The sequence below is a fragment of the Globicephala melas genome, chromosome 1, assembly GCF_963455315.2.
Source record: "Globicephala melas chromosome 1, mGloMel1.2, whole genome shotgun sequence".
NCBI classification, from domain to species: Eukaryota; Metazoa; Chordata; class Mammalia; order Artiodactyla; family Delphinidae; genus Globicephala; species Globicephala melas.
The window spans coordinates 49,318,561-49,339,927 of record NC_083314.1 but is presented as its reverse complement, the minus strand read 5'-3'; the positions used below and the strand labels follow the sequence as shown (position 1 = coordinate 49,339,927).

General features: G+C 39.3%; 1 protein-coding gene across 1 annotated transcript in view; it reads left to right on the top strand.

Annotated features, from left to right (window-relative positions):
• The first annotated feature begins 2,346 nt into the window (after positions 1–2,346).
• The window catches only part of XPR1 (xenotropic and polytropic retrovirus receptor 1), a 202,723-nt gene continuing 183,702 nt past the window's right edge, over positions 2,347–21,367 (top strand). Inside the window, exon 1 of the mRNA XM_030847608.2 lies at positions 2,347–2,597. Coding sequence (XP_030703468.1) covers positions 2,529–2,597 — 69 coding nt within the window. The 5' untranslated portion in view covers positions 2,347–2,528. The remainder of the gene's footprint in view (positions 2,598–21,367) is intronic.

Here is a 21,367-nt window from a genome sequence, read left to right as displayed (position 1 = left end):
TTTACAATTATCGAGACATGGAAGCAACCTAAATGTCCATCAACAGATGAGTAAAGATGTGGGGGGTGTGTGTGTGTGTGTGTGTGTATAATGGAATATTACTCAGCCATAAAAAAGAATGAAATAATGCCATTTGCAGCAACATGGATGGAGCTAGAGATTATCATACGAAGTGAAGTAAGTCAGACAGAGAAAGATAAATACCATATGATGTCACTTATATGCAGAATCTAAAAAAATGATACAAAGGAACTTAATTTACAAAACAGAAACAGACTCACAGACGTAGAAAACAAACTTATATAACCAAAGGGGAAACAGGCGGAGGGATAAATTAGGGATTTGGGATTAACAGATACACACTACTATACATAAAACAGATAAACAAGGACCTACTGTATAGCACAGGGAACTATATTCAATAGCTTACTATAACCTATAATGGAAAAGAATCTGAAAAAGAAGATTCTATATCTACATGTGAATCACTTTGCTGTACACCTGAAACATTGTAAATCAACTCTACTTCAATTAAAAAAAAAGAGTCTACCATTCTAGTCTATACTTGGTAAAGGCCCACAATCTCTTTTGCAGCTGCTCCTGGTTCTGTCTTCCTAGGCACACCATGCAGTTATTATCTCTCTGTGGTTGTGCCTCCTTCCTGGGAGCCTAGCCCTCTCTTGCTGTCTTTTTTCTCCTGACAACCTTTACCTCTAGTAGAGGGGAATTGTTATGGAGGGCAGCAGGGTATAGTGCTGAGCTGAGAGGAGTCCTCACTCCTTCTCCTATTCTTCTTCTTTTTTTGACCCTGATTACCCTTTCACCCAAGGTTGAGGCTTTTTTGTACAATAAAAGTCAGAAAGACTCATAGCCTATGCCTGTTTTCCATCATGCATCACCCCTGTCCTGAGGAAATAATTGCGGAATCCCTACTGGCATGAATTAAGAGGAAGGGGAAAGGGGAAAAAACACGTGGAAAAAAAAAAAAAGCCAACAGTAGATGTTGATAACTAAGAGTACTGTCTCGGTCATGGTTGTCCCCTAGTCTTTGGACATCCTCAAAATTGTGAGAATTAAAGGACAAGGTACTGTACGTATAAGGGGTTTAGAATAATGTTTGTTACATGGACAGTGAGTGCTTAACAAATGTTAGTTATTATTATCCAGGGCTCCTCTACTCAGGGAAGGACCTTGGTTAGTGTCCCAAATCAGGTCCTCCAGGACAATCACTCCCATGCTCAAAGTAGTGCCAAGCTGTGTGTGTGATCTATTCTCCATTCTCCTCGAGGACAGTCAGACTGGGTGCTGGATCCATGTCTGGTCTCCCTGAGGGTAGAGATCCAACCGTAACTCTAGAGGATTCTCTTTCCTCCCAACATTGGTTACCCTCTCAGCCCCACTCCTAATCTCCAGGAAGCTAAGTCACAAGTCCAGCTGGTACCCACAATCCTGGTTTGGGCCCAGGTGTTGTTGCTGGCCTTTCTGGTAGCCCCAGGACTAGATAATTACATTGAAATTCAGAAGCAGCATGCAATTCTTGGCACTGACGTCTTTAATTAAATTCAACAAGCATTTATTGAGCACCTAGAGCATGTAAAATAGGATTCCTTTAAATACATGTGGCCCTTAACTATTTAGTCTGTTTTAGTTACTCAGTTTGGATTAATGTTGATCCATCATTGAGGGTTTTATGAAGAATAAATATCAAAATGGAAAAACGTTTGCACAAATCTTTTTTTTTTTTAATATAGTTATTTATTTTATTTATTTTTGGTTGTCTTGGTTGCTGCTTTCTCTAGTTGTGGCGAGCGGGTGATACTCTTCGTTGTGGTGCGTGGGCTTCTCATTGTGGTGGCTTCTCTTGTTGCAGAGCACAGGCTCTAGGTGCATAGGCTTCAGTAGTTGTGGCACGCAGGCTCAGTAGTTGCCGCCCACTGGCTTAGTTGCTCCGAGCTTTGGAGATTTTCCTGGACCAGGGCTCGAACATGTGTCTGCTGAATTGGCAGGCAGATTCTTAACCACTGCGCCACCACAGAAGCCCTGCACAAATCTTTGAAAATATAAACGTCTTGTGTGGATTATTGTTGCTACAGTATTAATATTAATTGCAATAACAGCACTGCTGCTTCCCAGGCTGGCGGTAAAGAGCAGCTGTAAGGCCCACAGGCGCCAGACGTAAGAGGTCAGGGGAGGTGCCTTCAGCACGTCCGGCCCAGAAGGGGCGGAGCCTTGAGGAATGTACGCAAAGCCCGCCCCTTACTCCGCCCCCTTCGTCGGTGCGCGTAGGCGGTTACCATGGCGATGACGTATAGAGGGCGGGGCGGGGCGGGGCTATGGAGAGGAGGAGGAAGATGGCGGGAGGGCGGCTCTGAGGAGACCTCGGCGGCGGCGGAGGAGGAGAGAAGCGCATCGCCGCGCCGCGCCGGGGCCCATGTGGGGAGGAGTCGGAGTCGCTGTTGCCGCCGCCGCCGCCGCCGCCGCCGCCTGTAACTGCTGGATCCGAGTGGGAGTGAGGGGGAGACGGCAGGATGAAGTTCGCCGAGCACCTCTCCGCGCACATCACTCCCGAGTGGAGGAAGCAATACATCCAGTATGAGGTACCGGCAGCGGCCGGGTAGTGGGAGGACTCGGAGGGGCCACCATCTCGCCAGTCCCGACCTCCACCGCCGCCTTCCGCTCCTGCTGCTTCCCCGCGGACTTTGACCCGGTGCGGCGGGGAGCCACTGCGGCATCCCCGCCGCGGCCGGCCCCCTCCGGGCCCCGCTGACCTTCCCCTCCCCCGCAGCCCCGCTGCCGCCGGAGTAACGGATATGCGGGCGGCGGACCGGGAGGGACGGCACAGCCGGTCGGGGCTGGGGAATGGTGGTGGGAGGGCGAGCCGCAGGTGGGGGAGTCGGGGTGTAAGGGTAGCCTGGGGTCGCGGCGGTTCCGCGCTAATCCCCTCCTCCCGCTCACCCTGACCTCTGGTTCCTACCCTGGGCGAGCGCCTCCTCGCCAAGGTTAGGTCTTGTTTCTCTCTGCTCACCTCTCACCAAGGAATCCTTCTCTTCCCAGATAAGCCCCTCTAGTGATTTCCTTCATTCCACAGAGCCCTTCAGCTTTCCCCCACTTGCCCACTGTTGACAAAGGCTTTGTTAACAGCGTTGAAACTTGATTTAAATGTGTATCACACATGCGGTGGTTACAGTATGCAAACGTATCGTAATCAACTATTTTGTTTTGATAAAAAGACGGTGATTCGTTTTTTCACTAATTTAATGAAGTATATAAAGTAATCATATCTTTGGTTTTGGCTCTTCTGTTGTTTTGGAATGGAGTGAAGGGGAAGAGGAAGGAAGAAAGAGAAGGGAATTATTAAAATTTTAAGGTTTTCTTTCCTAAAATTTTTGTTAGCTAGGGAGAAAAGTACCATCTTGTAAACAATGTACTTTGAAAACATACCTGTGTTATTACAGAAATCATGGCCCTCCTCACCCTTAATTTCTGTGATAACTGCTCCTGAAGGGTATTTAATAGATAGTGATAAGGAACCTTACACTAATAAAAAGGAAAGTGAAGATAACGAGCTCATTTATATTTTCAGAAGCCAAGATACCTGAAGGGCTTTAAGCATTGCAATAGGTTATTCTCAGTGGCTGGCAGTTCAGCTCCTGGATAGAGAAAGACTTAATCTGTAACCTCCAGGAATTCACATCTATGTTGTGTGCAGGAACAAAGAGTATAAAATCAATATGAACACAAATATTCTAGCTAGGTTTTATAAATTGAGATATTTCGATTTTCTATTTAATTTCTGTTTTAAGTTCATTGATAGGATGTTTAGGCAACAACGCGGGTTTATTTATTCGTATAACAGTTGTAATAATTGAAGAAAAGGAAAGGGATGTAAGTAGGTTAAACAACCTTGAAGATTGTAAAATAAATTCACATTGTAACATACAGTATTTGAGTATTGCCAGAAGTGAAAGGCCTAAAATTATGAATGCTTTCTTTAAACTTAATTTTCTTGTAGTGTTTTGTGGCTACATTTTGTAAGAATGAAATAAGGGATTAGCTTTTCAGCCTGTAGAGTTTTTGATTTATTGTTTCTAATAACATTTGGTCAGTTTTAAAACCTTGGCTAGAGTCCAGATGATGGTTTTTATTGAAAGGAAGGTATTGGTCTTTCATCTTTCTAGTAGTAATTTTCAGCACCACTGCTAGTTCTTCATAGAACACAGCATGCTGAAGCAACATCTTATACTTGTTATATAGTATGGAATGCTTCATTTGGGGAGAAGTAATAGTGGCTGATTGTATGCTATGATTCATTTTAAGTATTACAGCACTTAACTGTTTCATAGAATTGTATTAATCTGGAATACAGTTTCTGGGGCTGGAAGGAGAAGCATAAGATTTAGTTTGAAGATGAAATTACCTCTTGATTTATAATGTCAGCTTTGTGGCTGGAGTCATTCTGGGACTCTTCATTCACATACTCCATTTGGACATTAGTCCTAAATGGTTACTTTAGTTTGGTCACAGAGGAGAGGAACACATTTCATATGTGTGACTGTGTTATCTTTCCTAGGCCAATTAGAAATTATTTTTTGAAAAATTCATTAACTGTTGAAATTTTATTCTGCAGAGGGTCCCTACTATGTGACTCCTGTTGTGGAAAAGCTCATTGTTTGGTAGGCAAAACTAATAAGGAGCACTTTTCTTTGTGAATTGGAGCCATTAAAGACATTTTTTATAGGGTTGGGGTCTGTGTGTTGTATACTATTTCTCAAGAGCTGGTGCTGTTCCTTTAAAAATAGTTAAAGGGGCATAAATAAGCGTCTTTAGAGTCTAGGAATTTTGGCAGCTTAAAACTTTGGGGAAAAAAGGACATCATAAAAGATGTTAGCATTTGCTAGAGAAAAGAACCTTCTCATAGTGCAGTAACATGTTTCTCATATGTGAAGATGATGCTCTTGAAACACTTAGTAGACCAGACACTTGAATTTGTTTTTCAAGTACTGGTGATGAAATTTGGGTGTATTACTCCTGATTTCTTGTGTAGGCTGCTTTCTAGTGCTGTGAACGAATATGAACTGTTCAGCTTCTTTGGTTTTATGTCATTTTGCTATATTAAATTTTACTTGAAATAAGCAGAGAATTAGGTTGAAGCTGAAAATGTTGTTTTACATCTCCGATTATATGTATTATTGTGTACACACGGTCATACAATAAGTGCTAGTTCTTATACACGTTCATCATGAGGCCATGGGGACAGTCTTTTTGCCTTTCCAGGGTTCTTTCCTCTTTCATAAAATAAGAATATAGGGCCAGAGCTTTTCAAGTTCTGTTGTAGTTCATAGGTTTTTTGTATTTTTTAAAATTAATTTAATTTATTTAGTGGCTGCGCTGGGTCTTCGCCTCTGTGTGCGGGCTCTCTCTAGCTGCGACGTGCAGCTTCGTTGCGGTGCGTGAGCCTTTCATTGTGGTGGCTTCTCTTGTTGCGGAGCACGGGCTCCAGGCACGTGCCCTCAGTAGTTGTGGATTGCGGGCTCCAGAGAAAAGACTCCTCAGTTGCGGCGCACGGCCTCAGTTGCTCCGCGGCATGTGGGATCTTCCCAGACCAGGGCTTGAACCCGTGTCCCCTGCATTGGCAGGCGGATTCTTAACCACTGCACTACCAGGGAAGTCCCAGTTCATAGGGTTTTTTTTTTTTTTTTTTTTTTTTTGCAGTACGTGGGCCTCTCACTGCTGTGGCCTCTCCCGCCGCGGAGCACAGGCTCTGGATGCGCAGGCCCAGCGGCCATGTCTCACGGGCCCAGCCGCCCCGCGGCATGTGGGATCCTCCCGGACCGGGGCACGAACCCGTGTCCCCTGCATCAGCAGGCGGACTCTCAACCACTGCGCCACCAGGGAAGCCCACCCCCATAGGTTTTTGATTTAACTTTTAATGGATTTCGTTTTTTGGATTGTTAAAATTATTGTTAGTGATCCATCAATATCCTGAAAATTATCAGTTTCTAATTTAAAAATGAATTGTGGCGTTCACAGACTTGGTCTTCATAAGCAGAATAACAGAGCATAAAAGAATAGAGCAACATGGAGAAACCATATAAAGAAAATCAGTTTGATCCATTTGTGAATAGTTTTTACAAACAACAAACACAAATGGGAAGAGACTACTATCCCTGTTTCCAATAATCTATTTGAGTGTAAATCTTGGCACATAAGATAAGACATCAATAAAGCTTTATAAGAGTACTTTTTTTTCTTTTAATTTATTTATTTTTGGCTGCGTTGGGTCTTTGTTGCTGCATGCGGGCTTTCTCTGGTTGCCATGAGTGGGGGCTACTCTTTGTCGCGGTGTGTGGGCTTCTCATTGCAGTGGCTTCTCTTGTTGCAGAGCACAGTCTCTAGGCACGCAGACTTAAGTAGTTGTGGCTCGCGGTCTACTGAGCACAGGCTCAGTAGCTGTGGCGCACGGGCTTAGTTGCTCCACAGCATGTGGGATCTTCCTGGACCAGGGCTCGAACCCGTGTCCCCTGCGTTGGCAGGCGGATTCTTAACCACTGCGCCACCAGGGAAGCCCCAAAAAGTACTTTTTAAAATTTAGTATCAGTGATTGTATATTTTAGAGTTCTGTAATTGATTAATCAAAATTAATTTAGACCAGTTTCAACCAAATAGGCTAGTATGACCATGTTAATATTTTACAGAATATTAGCAAAAGAAGCAAATATATTTGGTGCCTTAGGCTGCTGACTTGTATTTTCTTCCCTAGGGTCCTGTGCTGCTTTGGTTTCTCAGGAACCAGGAATGGTTTTTTCAGTGTACGCTGTAGTTTTGTAAGGTACTAAAATAATGAGGTATCTAAATTTCAGGACTTTAGAGTTAAAAGGGAATTGAGAGATTATCTGCCTCCTTGTTTTTTTTCCAGGCAAGGAAACTAAGGTCCAGAAAGGTTAAGTTATTTATTTGTCCAGGATCATATATAGATAGCTAGTCTCTTGAGCACAGATGTGTAAGCATTGGGAGTCAGGTCACCCAGACTGTGTGACCCTGACGAAATCACTTCCTCTTTCTGGGCTTTAGGTTCTTCATCTGTAAAGTGAGAGAATTGGACTTGATGGTTTCTAAGCTCACAGCCCTCTATTTTCTAAGGACCCATATAGCTCCAAATTTCTGTACATTTTTATGGTTTCATTATGTTTTACATATGAAGAGGACAGAACTTAAAGCATTACTATTAATATCATCCTTTTAAATTAATAGTCTCCTTTCAAATAATTTAAATGATATTTTAATCTGTGACTGGAAAGCTGACCCAGTGAAGCTTTTATTTAACTTAAGTAAAAAGTGATGGTCATAGTTTAATTTTTTGTTGCAAGATTTGGGAAGGGATTTTCCATAAACTGTATATCCCTTATTTTCAAGTGTAAGGAAACACTGCCATAACATTATTGTGATTTTCATTTATAGAACTCTCCCATGAGAACACTTGTGTTGCAGGCTTCAATTTCCCAAAGGTATTATGTTGATTAGTTACGGTTAACTTGCCTTGCTGGAACTTGTTTGAAATTTCCAGTTTGGCCACCCGATGGGGCACAAACCACACTTCTTTTAGGCACTTCGGCAAATGAAAGTACAATATAGCATATTTAAAATAACATTTGTAAATGAGTATGGCAGTAAGATGCCTGGCATATACAAATGTTTCTTAAGTGAGTGAATGAATGTTGTATAAAACAGGAAGTTATTACTGTTATTATCTTTGTATAATAAAGTACGTTAGGTTAAGTGTCCTGGAAAGATTACACTTGTCCATCCATCCCTGAAGGTTGGTTTTGGATCAGTTTTTGAGTGAAGGCCCAGATCATAAGAACATAAGACTCTTATTTGACCCGAGGTGACCATGGAAAATCAGTCCTGACTTCAAATCCAATCCTAATCTGAAAAGCATTTGAGACTGATTGAGTTGTGCTGGCTAGATGTTGCAAGTATATTTGCATCATAGCCCCCGAAGGAGAGTACCCAACACTCCCATGGAGTAAGAGAAGGTAGTTTTAGAAGGCTTAATTATATTCATTTTTATGCATATGACAAGAAGAAATGAAATTTTACTTATATTGAATAAATGGATTGATGCAATGACCTTGTTTAGGAGGTAGTCTGAGGGAAAGAGAGACAAGAATTGCTAATAGTTTTCTCACTTGTTTGTTCACTTTCAGCAAATAGCAATTAATCCAGTTTATGGGTGCATAGTTAAGATGAATTTATGGATATTATTTAGTTTTGACTAAACTAACTCTTATAAAATGGATGTGACTTAAAAAGACTCTTGTAAAGAAGCCTCAACAGCAGTACCAGCCATAACAGCATAATGCAAGCACATGTGAACAACAAGAAAATGGCAGAGCTGACAATTCTACTTCTAGTACTAGCTTTTTGTCAACCAAATTACAGAAAAAACAATGGTACTTTAATAGACCTGACAAGACGTTTGCCAAAAAGTTTCAAAATAATTAAGATAATTCTTTGAAATAAGATTTTACATCCTTTGTCATCCACAGTGAACACCCTAAATGTATGTTATGTGTTAGAGTTTTCTGCCTTTGTGAGGTCTGTTTTCCAGCTTATAGCCATTATAATCAAGTTTCAAAATTAAGTGAATCCTGAAGTTTGAACTAGGCCTTTGAGATACTAAAACCTAAGATTTTAAAAAGTAATGAACTTTTTCTGTTAGGTTGTTCTTTAAAAGTATTGTTATTGATAATTTCTTAAGAGAAATTAAAAATATTTTCACATTATTCACAAATGAAAGTTTAAATTATTTATTTTATTATTGTCTCATCTTTTAAAACTTCCACTTAAAAAAGTTCTGAGTTTTATAATGTACACAGTTGTAGAAGGAGATAATTTATAAACAAAGGTACATATATTGGAGGCGCATAGTAAACTTTTTTTTTTTTTTTTTTGCGGTATGCGGGCCTCTCACTGCTGTGGCCTCTCCTGTTGCGGAGCACAGGCTCCAGATGCGCAGGCCCAGCGGCCTTGGCTCACGGGCCCAGCTGCTCCGCGGCATGCGGGATCCTCCCGGACCGGGGCACAAACCCGTGTCCCCTGCATCAGCAGGCGGACTCTCAACCACTGCGCCACCAGGGGAGCCCCCCTTTTTTTTTTTAATAGTGATATGACATAAAAATAGTTTGGAAGATTTTCCTCAAGTTGTATAGCTTAACTGCAGGTGGTTTGTGGGTTGCTTGGTATTTAATTGGCCTTTGGGATTGAGAGATTGTCAGAATTCACTAGGATTCTTGCCCAGTTGTATTTTCCTTTTCAGTTCTTCCCCTTACCTAGTAAATGCTAAAAGAAGCCAAGTAGGGCCTTCCCTTGCGGTCCAGTGGTTGAGACTTCACCTTCCAGTGCAGGGGGTGTGGGTTCGATCCCTGGTCAGGGAGCTAAGGTCCCACATGCCTCGCGGCCAAAAAACAAAAACATAAAACAGAAGCAGTATTGTAACAAATTCGATAAAGACTTTTAAAAAAAGGGTCCACATTTAAAAAAAAAAAATCTTTAAAAGAAGCCAAGTAGACAATGTTCGTGAACAAATGCCTTAAAAAATTATTCATTCATTCAACAAATATTTATAGGGGCTCTATTATGTCCTATAGGCTGATAGATTTGTCATTAAATTCTAGCTCTTTTGTTGTCTTAAGAATAGAAAAAAACAAAAAGCAGTATTTTATTTTTTATAAATTTATTTATTTATTTATTTTTGGCTGCATTGGGTCTTCGTTGCTGCGTGCGATTTCTCTAGTTGCGGTGAGCGGGGGCTACTCTTCATTGTGCGGGCTTCTCATTGTGGTGGCTTCTCTTGTTGTGGAGCGTGGGCTCTAGGTGTGTGGGCTTCAGTAGTTGTGGCACATGGACTCAGTAGTTGTGGCTTGCGGGCTCTAGAGTGCAGACTCAGTAGTTGTGGTGCACGGGCTTACTTGTTCCGTGGCATGTGGGATCTTCCTGGACCAGGGATCAAACCCGTGTCCCTTGCATTGGCAGGCAGATTCTTATCCACTGCGCCACCAGGGAAGTCCCAATAAACAGTATTCCTGTGTGTGTGTGTGTATGTGTGTGTTTGGTTTTATATTTTAGTCAGCATAGTGCTTTCAAAATTAAAAATGGTGTAGAAAGGGAAAATTGTAGATTGTGGACTTGGAACATGGTGAAATTTGGATCACTTGTGTAAATAATATGGATTCATAATATGGATGAATTCTCCCTGGCTTTTCAAACGTTTTATGTTATATGCCTTTAAATTTAATTTCTTTATAGGAAGAAATTTGGTTACCTGTTTCTTCCCATCACTAGGCAGGTGTGGTATCTATGGGGACTGATCAGAAAATCCTTAAAAAGTTGTTTATTATAGGTCAGAGGAAAGTTTAATTAACCTGCTGTAAGCATAACTTACAATTTTCATATTGTCTGTAACAGGAGGGACAGTATGTTGATTAAGAAAACATAGTCATTCCTTATTGAAGATGACCTGCAGTATTTGGAAAGACTGTAGACCATGAATAAGGAGATGTAAGTCCTTAGGCCCAGTTCTGTCACTGAATAGTCATAAATAATTAGTGAACAAGTGATTTTTTTGAAGATTGAAGGGTGAAATGTAATCATACAGGAAAATGAGAAGCTTTTAGATTATTGTGTGAATTACTTATTTAAGCTAAATTGGTAAAGTTGTAATTCACAGTAATCCAAGTGCTTTGTGTGCTTTTTCTATACATAAGAGAAGTCCTTTAACTCTTTGGTCTTGGGACCATTTGAAACTCTTAAAAATTATTGAGGATTTCAATGTCTATTGATAATATGCTACATTAGAAATTAAAACTAAGAAATGTCTGAAACACAAGAGTATACAAGCACACCTCTACTAGCCATCAGAGACATGACATCACGTTTCATTTAGCCTCTGGAAAACTCCACTGTGTACTCATGAAAGAATGAGAGTGAAAAAAGCACATGAAGTTGTAGTATTATTATGAAAATAGTTTTGACCTTTTGGCTCCCCTGAAAGGGTTTCTGAGAGTTGCTGCCTTAGAGCACAGGACTCCTTTCAGAATGTTTGGAGATGGCCTGAGAAAAAGCTCTCTAGTCTTAGGAAGCACATAAGAGGATAAAGGAAATCCCATAAGTGAGGATTCTCTGGTATATCCCACCTGCACAGGATGATAGAGAAAAGAAAGTTGTCTTTCCTGAGATTCCCACTTTCATTCTCTCTTCTTTGAATTGAACTAGTGGAAATGTGGTCATTTTGTCATTAAGGAGAAAGGAATTAACATTTATTGACCAGTTAGGAACCAGGTGTCATCAGTATGTTACTTCATTTAATCTTCACAACAGTTTTGTGAGATAGATAATTTATTATCTCCATTTTACTGATGAGGAAACCCAGGCTTAGAGAGACTAGTCAATTTGTTCATGCCACACATCTAGTAAGTAGTAGAGCCAGAATTTGAAATCAAATTTGTCACACTTTGGAACTCTTGCTTTTTTATATGCGAATTGTAAATAACAGTGGTGGCAGTAACAGTGCCAGTAACAGTAGCAGTAGCAGGAACAACAGCTGTTATTTATTTTATTTTATTTTTATTTTTGTGGTATGCGGGCCTCTCACCGCTTCGGCCTCTCCCATTGCGGAGCACAGGCTCTGGACGCGCAGGCCCAGCGGCCAAGGCTCACGGACCCAGCCGCCGCACGGCACGTGGGATCCTCCCAGACAGGGGCACGAACCCGTGTCCCCTGCATCGGCAGGCGGACTCCCAACCACTGCGCCACCAGGGAATCCCCATCAGCTGTTATTTTTTGAGTGCTTATTTTGTCAGTCACTGTGACATTACTTTAAAAACGTTTTCTCTTTATAGTAAGCTGTTTAGGTAGGTTGTTATGTTAGTTATGTTTGTAGATGGGGAACCTGAGTCTTAGAGCCATTAAGTAACTGATTATGTTGAAACTGCTAATTGTGGTTAGCAGAGATGAGACTGAAAGAGCCCCTGCTTTTAATTCCTACATCATACTGCTTTATGAAAAATAAATAAATCCATCCATTTATACGTAAGTACATTTAGGCGTAGTCTTACCTGTTCTCCAGCACCTGCTGAAGTAATGGCTGGTCTATTTTTAGTCCCAGGTCTCAGTCTGCATGGTTTGGAGGTAGTAGAGTATGGTCTGGAGGTCAGAGTTCACCTGTGTTAATTTATTTTTTCCTCAAGATTATCAGTGTAACTATTATGAGGTAGGCAGCTGTTAAATAGAGGACCTTATAAAGATGAGCCATAAGAAAAAAATAATGAGATATAATGATAAGTGTAAGAAGAGGAAGATAAAGAACAGCGGATATAGCTGTTGCTATGCCACAGTCATGGCTTTTGGCTTTTAGATTCTTCCATAGATCATGGAACGTTAGACCTGTAAGGAATTTCAGATACTAATTAAGTCCAATTCCCTTTTTTACTTGAGTGGGAAATGAGGTCCAGAGAGGTTGTGATTCAGGGACACATGGCTTGGTTAGTGGCTGAGTGAACACAATCACCCTGATTCATTTTATTGTTTAACTATTTTGCATCATATGCTTATATGTCAATAACGCGTACAGAGAAGAAACTCTGAAGCCAGACTGCCTAGGTTCATATTCCATCTGGACAGTTTACTAGTTGAGTGACCTCAGGCAAGTCATTCTACCTCTCTGTGCTGCAGTTTCCTTATTTGTATAATCGGGACAGTAATAGTAGTTACAGGACTTTTTAAAAACATCTTTATTGGAGTATAATTGCTTTACAATGTTGTGTTAGTTTCTGCTGTATAACAAAGTGAATCAGCTATACGTATACATATATCCCCATATCCCCTCCCTCTTGAGCCTCCCTCCCACCCTCTCTATCCCACCCCTCTAGGTGGTCACAAAGCACTGAGGTGATCTCCCTGGGCTATGTGGCTGCTTCCCACTAGCTATCTATTTTACATTTGGTAGAGTATATATGTCCATGCCACTCTCTCACTTTGTCCCAGCTTACCCTTCCCCCTCCCCATGTCCTCAAGTCCATTCTCTAAGTCTGCGTCTTTATTCCTGTCCTGCCCCTACGTTCTTCAGAACCATTTTTTTTTTATTCCATATATATGTGTTAGCATATGGTATTTGTTTTTCTCTTTCTGACTTACTTCACTCTAGTTACAGGACTTTTGTGAGGATTATATGAATTAAAATATGAAAAGTGCTTAGACAATGCCTATGCCTATATTTGCTATTAAAATTATTTAGTTAATGCTAGGTTAACAGTACCTTTGTGAGGGAAACTGAGCCTCAAATTTTGTCCCTCTGGGCTTGTCCAGTTCATATTTTCTTGGAAAATGGCTTTGTTGATTTTAGGTATTACTCCTGTTATCTGTGATATTTTTATTAATAAATTGTCCTTTTTTATATACAGTAAGAAATTCAGGTGGGAACAGTTATATGGTTTTGAAATAAATTAGTTCTCCTTGGTTACTTGTAACTTGCATTCATTTTAGTTATAGACTGTGCCTTCATATTCTTTTCTTTTTTAAAAATTGGGGTGAAATTCACATGTGCATTCCTAAGTATGTTTGAATAGCTTAAGTGAATCCTTTGAGTTTTCAGAGACTGTCTAGTTTTAGTTCTTTTCACTTCTGTAATGGAAATTTAATTTTTAATACTAGAATTAGTTTTAGAGTTGAAAAAGACCTTCTCAAGCCCTCTGTTTCACAGATGAATAAATCGAGGACAGAAAGGCCAAGATATGTGGTCAGTCTCACAACTAGCTGATAGGAGAGCCTGGAATAAAAGTATTGACCTCCTGCTCACTGCTATACCTTGCTGAGGCTTATCACTGCCATATAAACATTTCTTTACTTTTAATTTTAAGAATAAATTTTCTTTGTAAGAACCCATATAAATTTAAATGTTCTTGTTAATGATTACTTAAATACTCTGTTAATAACATTTATCTGAACCTAATCCATTAGTTCACATTAACAACCTCAAATAGTTCGTGTGTGTGTCAATTAAAAGACTAAGTAAGTTAAGAGACTCAAACCTTAAAAATGTTGTTTACTCAACTACAGAAAATTAGCCATTGCCCCATCTAGGTAGAAACCTATTGTAGGTGAGGAGACAGGACTGAGGAATTATGGTAAGGCTTGAGGAGTTAGGTAGAGATGAGAGCAAGACTCAGGAAAGTTGAAAAATCATTTGGGCATTTCTCTGTAGCATATCTGTTTGAATGTTAACACAGGTTACATGTACATGAAGAGCACCTCCCCTCCCCCCTGCCCCCCATCTCCCCATCTCTTATGCTGCCAAGCCAAAGTCAGGGCACATCTGACTAGAGGAGATTAGAATATGTATTAAACCAATTCGTTAAGTATTCATGAGTGTCCCCTTCCTTTTTTAAAAAAAATAATAAAACAATGATGATGATAAGAACAGCCAATATTTATTGAGTGTTTCCATTGTGCCAGGCATTTTACATTTAATCCTTACCCTCTAAGGTAGGTTTTGTTATCCCTGTTTTAAGAAGTCGCTGAGCCTTGGATTGAGTAGACTGCCCAAGGTCACATAGGTAGTGAATGGTTACAACCAGAATTCAGACACAGGTTTGTCTTATTTCAGAACCTGGATTCTTTTTTGTAAGTTTATTTACTTATTTATTTTTGGCTGTGTTGGGTCTTCATTGCTGAGTGCGGGCTTTCTCTAGTTGCAGTGAGCAGGGGCTACTCTTCGTTGAGGTGCTTGGGGTTCTCATTGCGGTGGCTTCTCTTGTTGTGGAGCACGAGCTCTAGGTGTGTGGGCTTCCGTAGTTGTGGCTCGTGGGTTCTAGAGCGCAGGCTCAGTCGTTGTGGTGCACGGGCTTAGCTGCTCCGCAGCATGTGGGATCTTCCAGACAAGGGCTCGAGCCTTTGTCCCCTGCATTAGCAGGCAGATTCTTAACCACTGCGCCACCACGGAAGCCCCAGAACCTGGATTCTTAACATGGTGTTACATGGTCAGGATTTCATAGAACAGAAAGTTTATGTTACTACTTGTTAATGGTTATTTATGAAAGAAAAAAAAGGTTAATGTATACATTTTTGAAAGTTTCTTTGGTTTCGGTAGAGATGAAAAACTGGGAAGAAAATTGGTAACTTTTTCCTTTTTCTTTTGCACTTTTGTTGTACAGCCTTATTAGAATTTCTGAATTGATTTGTAAGCATAATGTATTAGAGAAGAAAATGTTTTAGGGAAAGAAATTACTATCAAATGCAGAATTTTGAAATTCCTCCTTGACCTTTCTTACTTCCATTTTAGAGACAGTGTTATTTAATATGATAGGTTTTATGTAAGGAAAACTTATTAAACCATTTTTTTGTTTGTGTTTATTTTAAATAAATTTGTTTTATTTATTTATTTTTGGCTGCACTGGGTCTTTGTTGCTGTGCGTGGGCTTTCTCTAGTTGTGGCGAGCGGGGGCTACTCTTCATTGTGGTGCGTGGGCTTCTCATTGCAGTGGCTTCTCTTGTGGAGCGCGGGCTTCAGTAGTTGTGGCTCGCGGGCTCTAGAGTGCAGGCTCAGTAGTTGTGGCACACGGGCTTAGTTGCTCCGCGGCATGTGGGATCTTCCCAGACCAGGGCTCGAACCCGTGTCCCCTGCATTGGCAGGTGGATTCTTAACCACTGTGTCACCAGGGAAGCCCTAAAACATTGTTTAAACAACTTTATGTTTAAAAAATTTTAGCAATGATATCAATAATTAATAATAATAATTTAATGCATATTTTGTGAACCTGCCCTGTTAAACACATAGTATCCTATTAAAGTAACATCTGCCTTCTTGGAATTGACCTATATACACTAATATGTATAAAATGGATAACTAATAAGAACCTGCTGTATAAAAAAATAAATAAAATAAAATTCAAAAATTCAAAAAAAAAAGCAACACCTCCCTTCCAAGTTGTGTAATTGCAAGCATACACAATATTTTAGTAGTTAGATCTCTTTTTTTCTCATTAGTATTTGAAATTAAATAAAGATATTATTGGTAAAGGTAAAGTAATACCATTAAACTTTTTTTTTTTATTGGCTGCGCCGTGCGGCATGTGGTATCTTAGTTCCCTGACCAGGGATCAAACCTGTGCCCCCTGCATTGGGAGTATGGAGTCTTAAGCACTGGACCACCAGGGAAGTCCCTATTAAACATGTTTTAACGTATCTCTTTTTATTGCTTAGCACAGTGATTTATGTAGGTGCTTCGATATTTATACTTTAAATAACAGAAGTTGGATGAGTTGCCAGATATAGGGGTTGAAGGAGGGAAGAATTTAATATAGATATAATGGTTTATACCTAGGGAAACTGGTATAGGAGAGCTACTTATGGGGGTGGTAAATTCATGAAATTAGATCTTAAGTATGCTGATTTCATACACAAAATGTCTATATGTAGAGATAAGTACTAGCTGGAATTTGAAAAATTGTATCAAAGATAAGATTTATTACAATTGAGATAGTAATTAAAGAATTAATTCACTAAGGGAAAGTATGTAATGCAGAAAAATAGAGACATAGAGGAAATCTTGGAAAAAACGTCATAGGAGTTAAGGGTCTTAAGGGTAAATGGACTATCAGCAGTAACATACTTTGTAAACAGGTTCATGAGAATGAGGATTAAGGATAGGCCTTTGGATTTGATAAACCTTGCTCATTAGTGAATTCTGAACGTAAATTGTCTTCTGCTAACTTTATTCCAGGTTTTAAGAGGTTAAAGTCATTGAGACAACATATGTGTACTTTTCATTTGAGAAATTTGTCTGTTAACAGAGTGAGGAAAATAGGATAGAACCTTTAGGAATGAGTAGGATAAAGTAAGATTCTTTGGAGGATATATGGGATCCATTCATCTTGAAGGCAGTAGAGAAAGTAGCTTTAATTTTATCTAAATTTTTTGCTTTAATTGCATTTCCCTCATTTATTGGCTGTGGACTTTTAAACAGTTATTTTATTTCTCTGAACCTCAATTTTCTTGCATGCAAAATGGGGATAATATTTACCTTTCAAGATTATTATGAGAATTAGCTATAATAATATATGAAAGTGCCAGCAAGGGCCTGACCTATAGAAGATGCTTTTCAATAAAGTGTAGCTGTTAATTTCTGTCTTCATTAAAAATAAGCCATAGGAGTAACTTTTATTCATTTATTCAGCAGACGTTTATTTTAGGGTGTTGGTACTCAATCTTTTAGTATAACAAGACTCCTTCAACATCATGAAATTTCTTGGAAACCAAATGATGGTAGCTGGACTTTTAGAATCCATTGCTTGAGAAACCACATTTTGACCAAATGAATTACTGCATTTTGTAGATTCTAAGATGCACATTCCTTGTTCCACATTCCTACGCCTTTGAAATTGAGATTCATTTTACAGATGTCACATAGTTAATTGGTAATGTTTTTCTTTCTTAATGGTACGTAAAATAATGGTGCAGTGATACATAAATTAATGGTGTGTCTTAACAATTGACGGTATCTTAGACTCGATGAAATATGGTAGTATTTTATTAAGTACAAATACCTTCATGTATTTTGACAAGTAGTAATGTATTTGTGGGAAACATTATTTAGCCTACAGAGAATACCTAGTTTATAAGGTTTTACAGTATTGAAATTGGAGCTATGAAGTGGTCTGAGACTGATGGATTAGAAACCATTTTTATAAGTGTACAGGTGTATTGCAGAACCTTTGGGTTCCTTTTTTTGTTTTCTTTCAGATAAACAGGCAAACTAAGAACAGAGTGAGAATTTTATGTTGCCATACTATTATATTTGGTCAAAATTCGACATGTTTTACCAACCTGTATAAACCTTATATATTAAAGAGGACTGGAAGCCAAACACACTAAGAACTTTTCTTGTGGCTAGTAAATGAAAGAGGTTTGAATCTTATGTAGAAATAAAAGATAATGAAAATTAGGAAAAATAAGAAATGACTTTGCATTTTGATATTTCATGAAACTGGAAATGCTATAAAATAATTCAATAAAAATAACATGGTTACTTAAAAAATTAACTGATGTGCTCATTTTGGATATTTAGGCTTTGAAATAAAGCTTTTTTTTTTTTTTTTTTTTTTTTTGCGTTACGCGGGCCTCTCACCGTTGTGGCCTCTCCCGTTGCGGAGCACAGGCTCCGGACGCGCAGGCTCAGGGGCCATGGCGCACGGGCCCAGCCGCTCTGCGGCATGTGGGATATTCCCGGACCGGGGCACGAACCCGTGTCCCCTGCCTAGGCGGGCGGACTCTCAACCACTGCGCCACCAGGGAAGACCTGGATATTTAGGCTTTGTGTTGCAAAGTCTGTGCAATTGACAAATGTACTTTGAACCTGTACTGTGCTAGATGCTGTGGCCCATAAGAATTGAAGTGAGACTGCTCTCTGCCCTCAGAGAATTTACAGTTGTTACCATAGTAAATGTAAGAATGAGCCATACAGATCTAATTAGTTATAAAAGAGCATTTGTTATCAGCTTTATTTTATTGTCAGAATAGAATCCTTAGACAAGGAGGATGCTGATTTAATCTATCAGATTTATTCCGTCCCAGCTCAGAAGTGCAGCTATGTGACTTCTCAAGGGCATTCAAGGGTATAAGTTAAATTACAGTATTGGTGGCTGTGGCTTATGGGAATGCAGTTTTGCTTGTTATTGCTAAATAAATCACTTACTTGAAATTGTCATAGTTTTCATTTCCATAGTTTTTGTATCTTTATAGGAATAAAACTTTTAGGTACTTTGATCAAGACAAGCCAGAGATGTTGGTTATGATCTAATAACATTACATTCTGTGATATAAAAATGTTTTTCAAATCTAGCCTCATGTATTAATTATCTGTTGCTCTATAACAAACTACCTAAAACTGCTGAACCAATAAGAAACATTAATTGTCTTACACTCTTGCTGTGTGTAAAGAGTTTGGAAACAGCTTAACTGGGTGATTCTGGCTAAGGATATTTTGTGAGGTTGTCGTCAAGATGCCAGTCAAGGCTGCAGTCATCTCAAGGCTTGCCTGGGGCTGGATCCAATTCTAGAATGGCACACTCGAATGGTTGACAAATTTGTGCTGGCTTTTTTCAGGAGGCCTCAGTTCCTTACCACTTGGACCTCTCCATAGGGCTGCTTCAGTTTTTTCATGGCTGGCTTTCCCCAGAGTGGGGAATCCAAGAGAGAATAAGATGAAAACCACAGTGCCTTTTATGACCTAGCCTTGGAAGTAGTACTCGGTCATTTATGCAATATTCTATTGGTTATAGAGGTCAGTCCTATTTAGTATGGGAGGGGATTGCACAAGAGCATTACTACCAGAAGTTAAGAATCATTGGGGGTTATTTCAGAGGCTAGTTACCACACCTGATATAAAAATCTAATGATTTAGAAAAGTTTTGGAAATGAAAGGAAGAGTATCAGAAAATTGAGAGGCCAAAATTAGAGGTAAATCTTAGAAAATAAGATTTCACTCCAAATAGTGGGCTATGTGTCTTTTTCTCAAAGAAGCGTGGATTACAGAATGAGCAATACTTGGGCAAGATGATACTTTAATAACCTTTCTGAATTTCAGATCTTCAGTGGTAAAATGAAAATCATATTTACATTAAAGAGTTGTGGGCCTCTGGGCCTCTGTTAAAGTAGTGTGTTTCAAATACTCAAAACGATATCTGATAGTAGGCATTCAGTAAAGGTAACTATAATTACTTTTATTATCGATCAGTATTTGTGGTCATCATATCCTCAGCTCTCGTGTACTCAAAGCAATCTAATCTAGTTTCTGCCCCATTACTCTACTGAAACCATTTTTTGAAGGTCACCAATGAGCTCCTGATCCTCAGACCTAATTATATCTCTTCTTAGTCTCTTCTTGATCTCTAAGCAGCTTTTAATTTTTCTTTCCTTTAACTTAAGGATATATTTTATTAATCTTACATATGAATAGTTTAAGTTATAGGCTCTAATGTTAGGCATTTTAATGTTAGCTATTTTTGTTTCTTTATAATTCAGTTGCAGCATTCCAATTAGATAGATAGATAGATAGACAGACAGACAGACAGATGGATAGGTAGGTAAATAGGCATCTGTATTCACCTTCCAGCTGAAGAAACAGAATAATTGTTAGTATACTGAACCCTTCCTTGATAGCTGTTTTATTTAACTCAAATGTTCTCAGTTTTCTTTAAAATTTTTCTTCCAGTTTTACTGAGATATAATTGACACATGGTGTAAATTTAAGGTGTGCAGTGTGTTGATATGATACATTTATAGATTGCAGATGATTACCACTATAGCACTAGCTAACTCCTCCATTACATCACGTAATTACCATTTCATATTTTTGGTGAAAACATTTAAGATCCATTGTTGCAATTTTCAAGTATATAATACAGTATTATTAGCTATAATCACCATGCTGTACATTAGATGCTCAGAACTTGTTAATCTTATAACTGGAAGTTTGTACCCTTTTACCAGTATCTTCCCATTTCCCCCACCCCCCAGCCCTGGGTAACCATCATTCTACTCTTTGTTTCTTTGAGTTCGGCATTTTTCAATTCCACGTTTCAGTGATATCATATAGTATTTGTCTTTCTCTGACTTCACTTAGCATAATGCCCTCAAGGTTTATGCAAGTTATTGCAAATGGCTGGATTTCCTTCTTTCTCACGGCTGAATAATATTCCATCGTGTGTTTGTGTGTGTGTGTGTGTGTGTGTGTGTATCTCACATCTTCTTTACCCGTTCATCTGTTGACAGACACTTAGGTTGTTTCCATGTCTTGGCTATTGTGAATAATGCTGCAGAAAACATGGAGGTGCAGATATGTCTCCTCTAAGCAGCTTTTGATAATTTTTAATATATCTTCCTTCTTGAAATGCCCCTTTAATTCCTGTGGCACTCTATACATCTGGTGTTTTCCTTATTGTCTTCTCTGTTGCTTTGTATTCCAAAAGATTCTGTCCTTGGTCCACTTACTTTCTGAAAAATTTCATTTACTTAGGGCATAGGCAGTTTCAAATCACCTTATACACATAATTTCCAACTCTTAACCACTAGCTCTGACCTATTTTCCAAACTGTAGATCTCTGTTTTCATCTGTCTGCTGACCATCTCAGTTGTCCTGTGGATACCTGAAGTGGTTTGTTAACCCAAACTCCTGTCTTTTCTTTGCCCAAGTTTTTTCTTTGGTGTTTTTGCAGCTCGGTTAATAGTATCACTAAGCCTCTTTCTCTAGGTTTACCTATGCTCAAAATCTTAGAGATCTTTAATTCCCTTAGTTCATGTTTAGTTGTTTGTC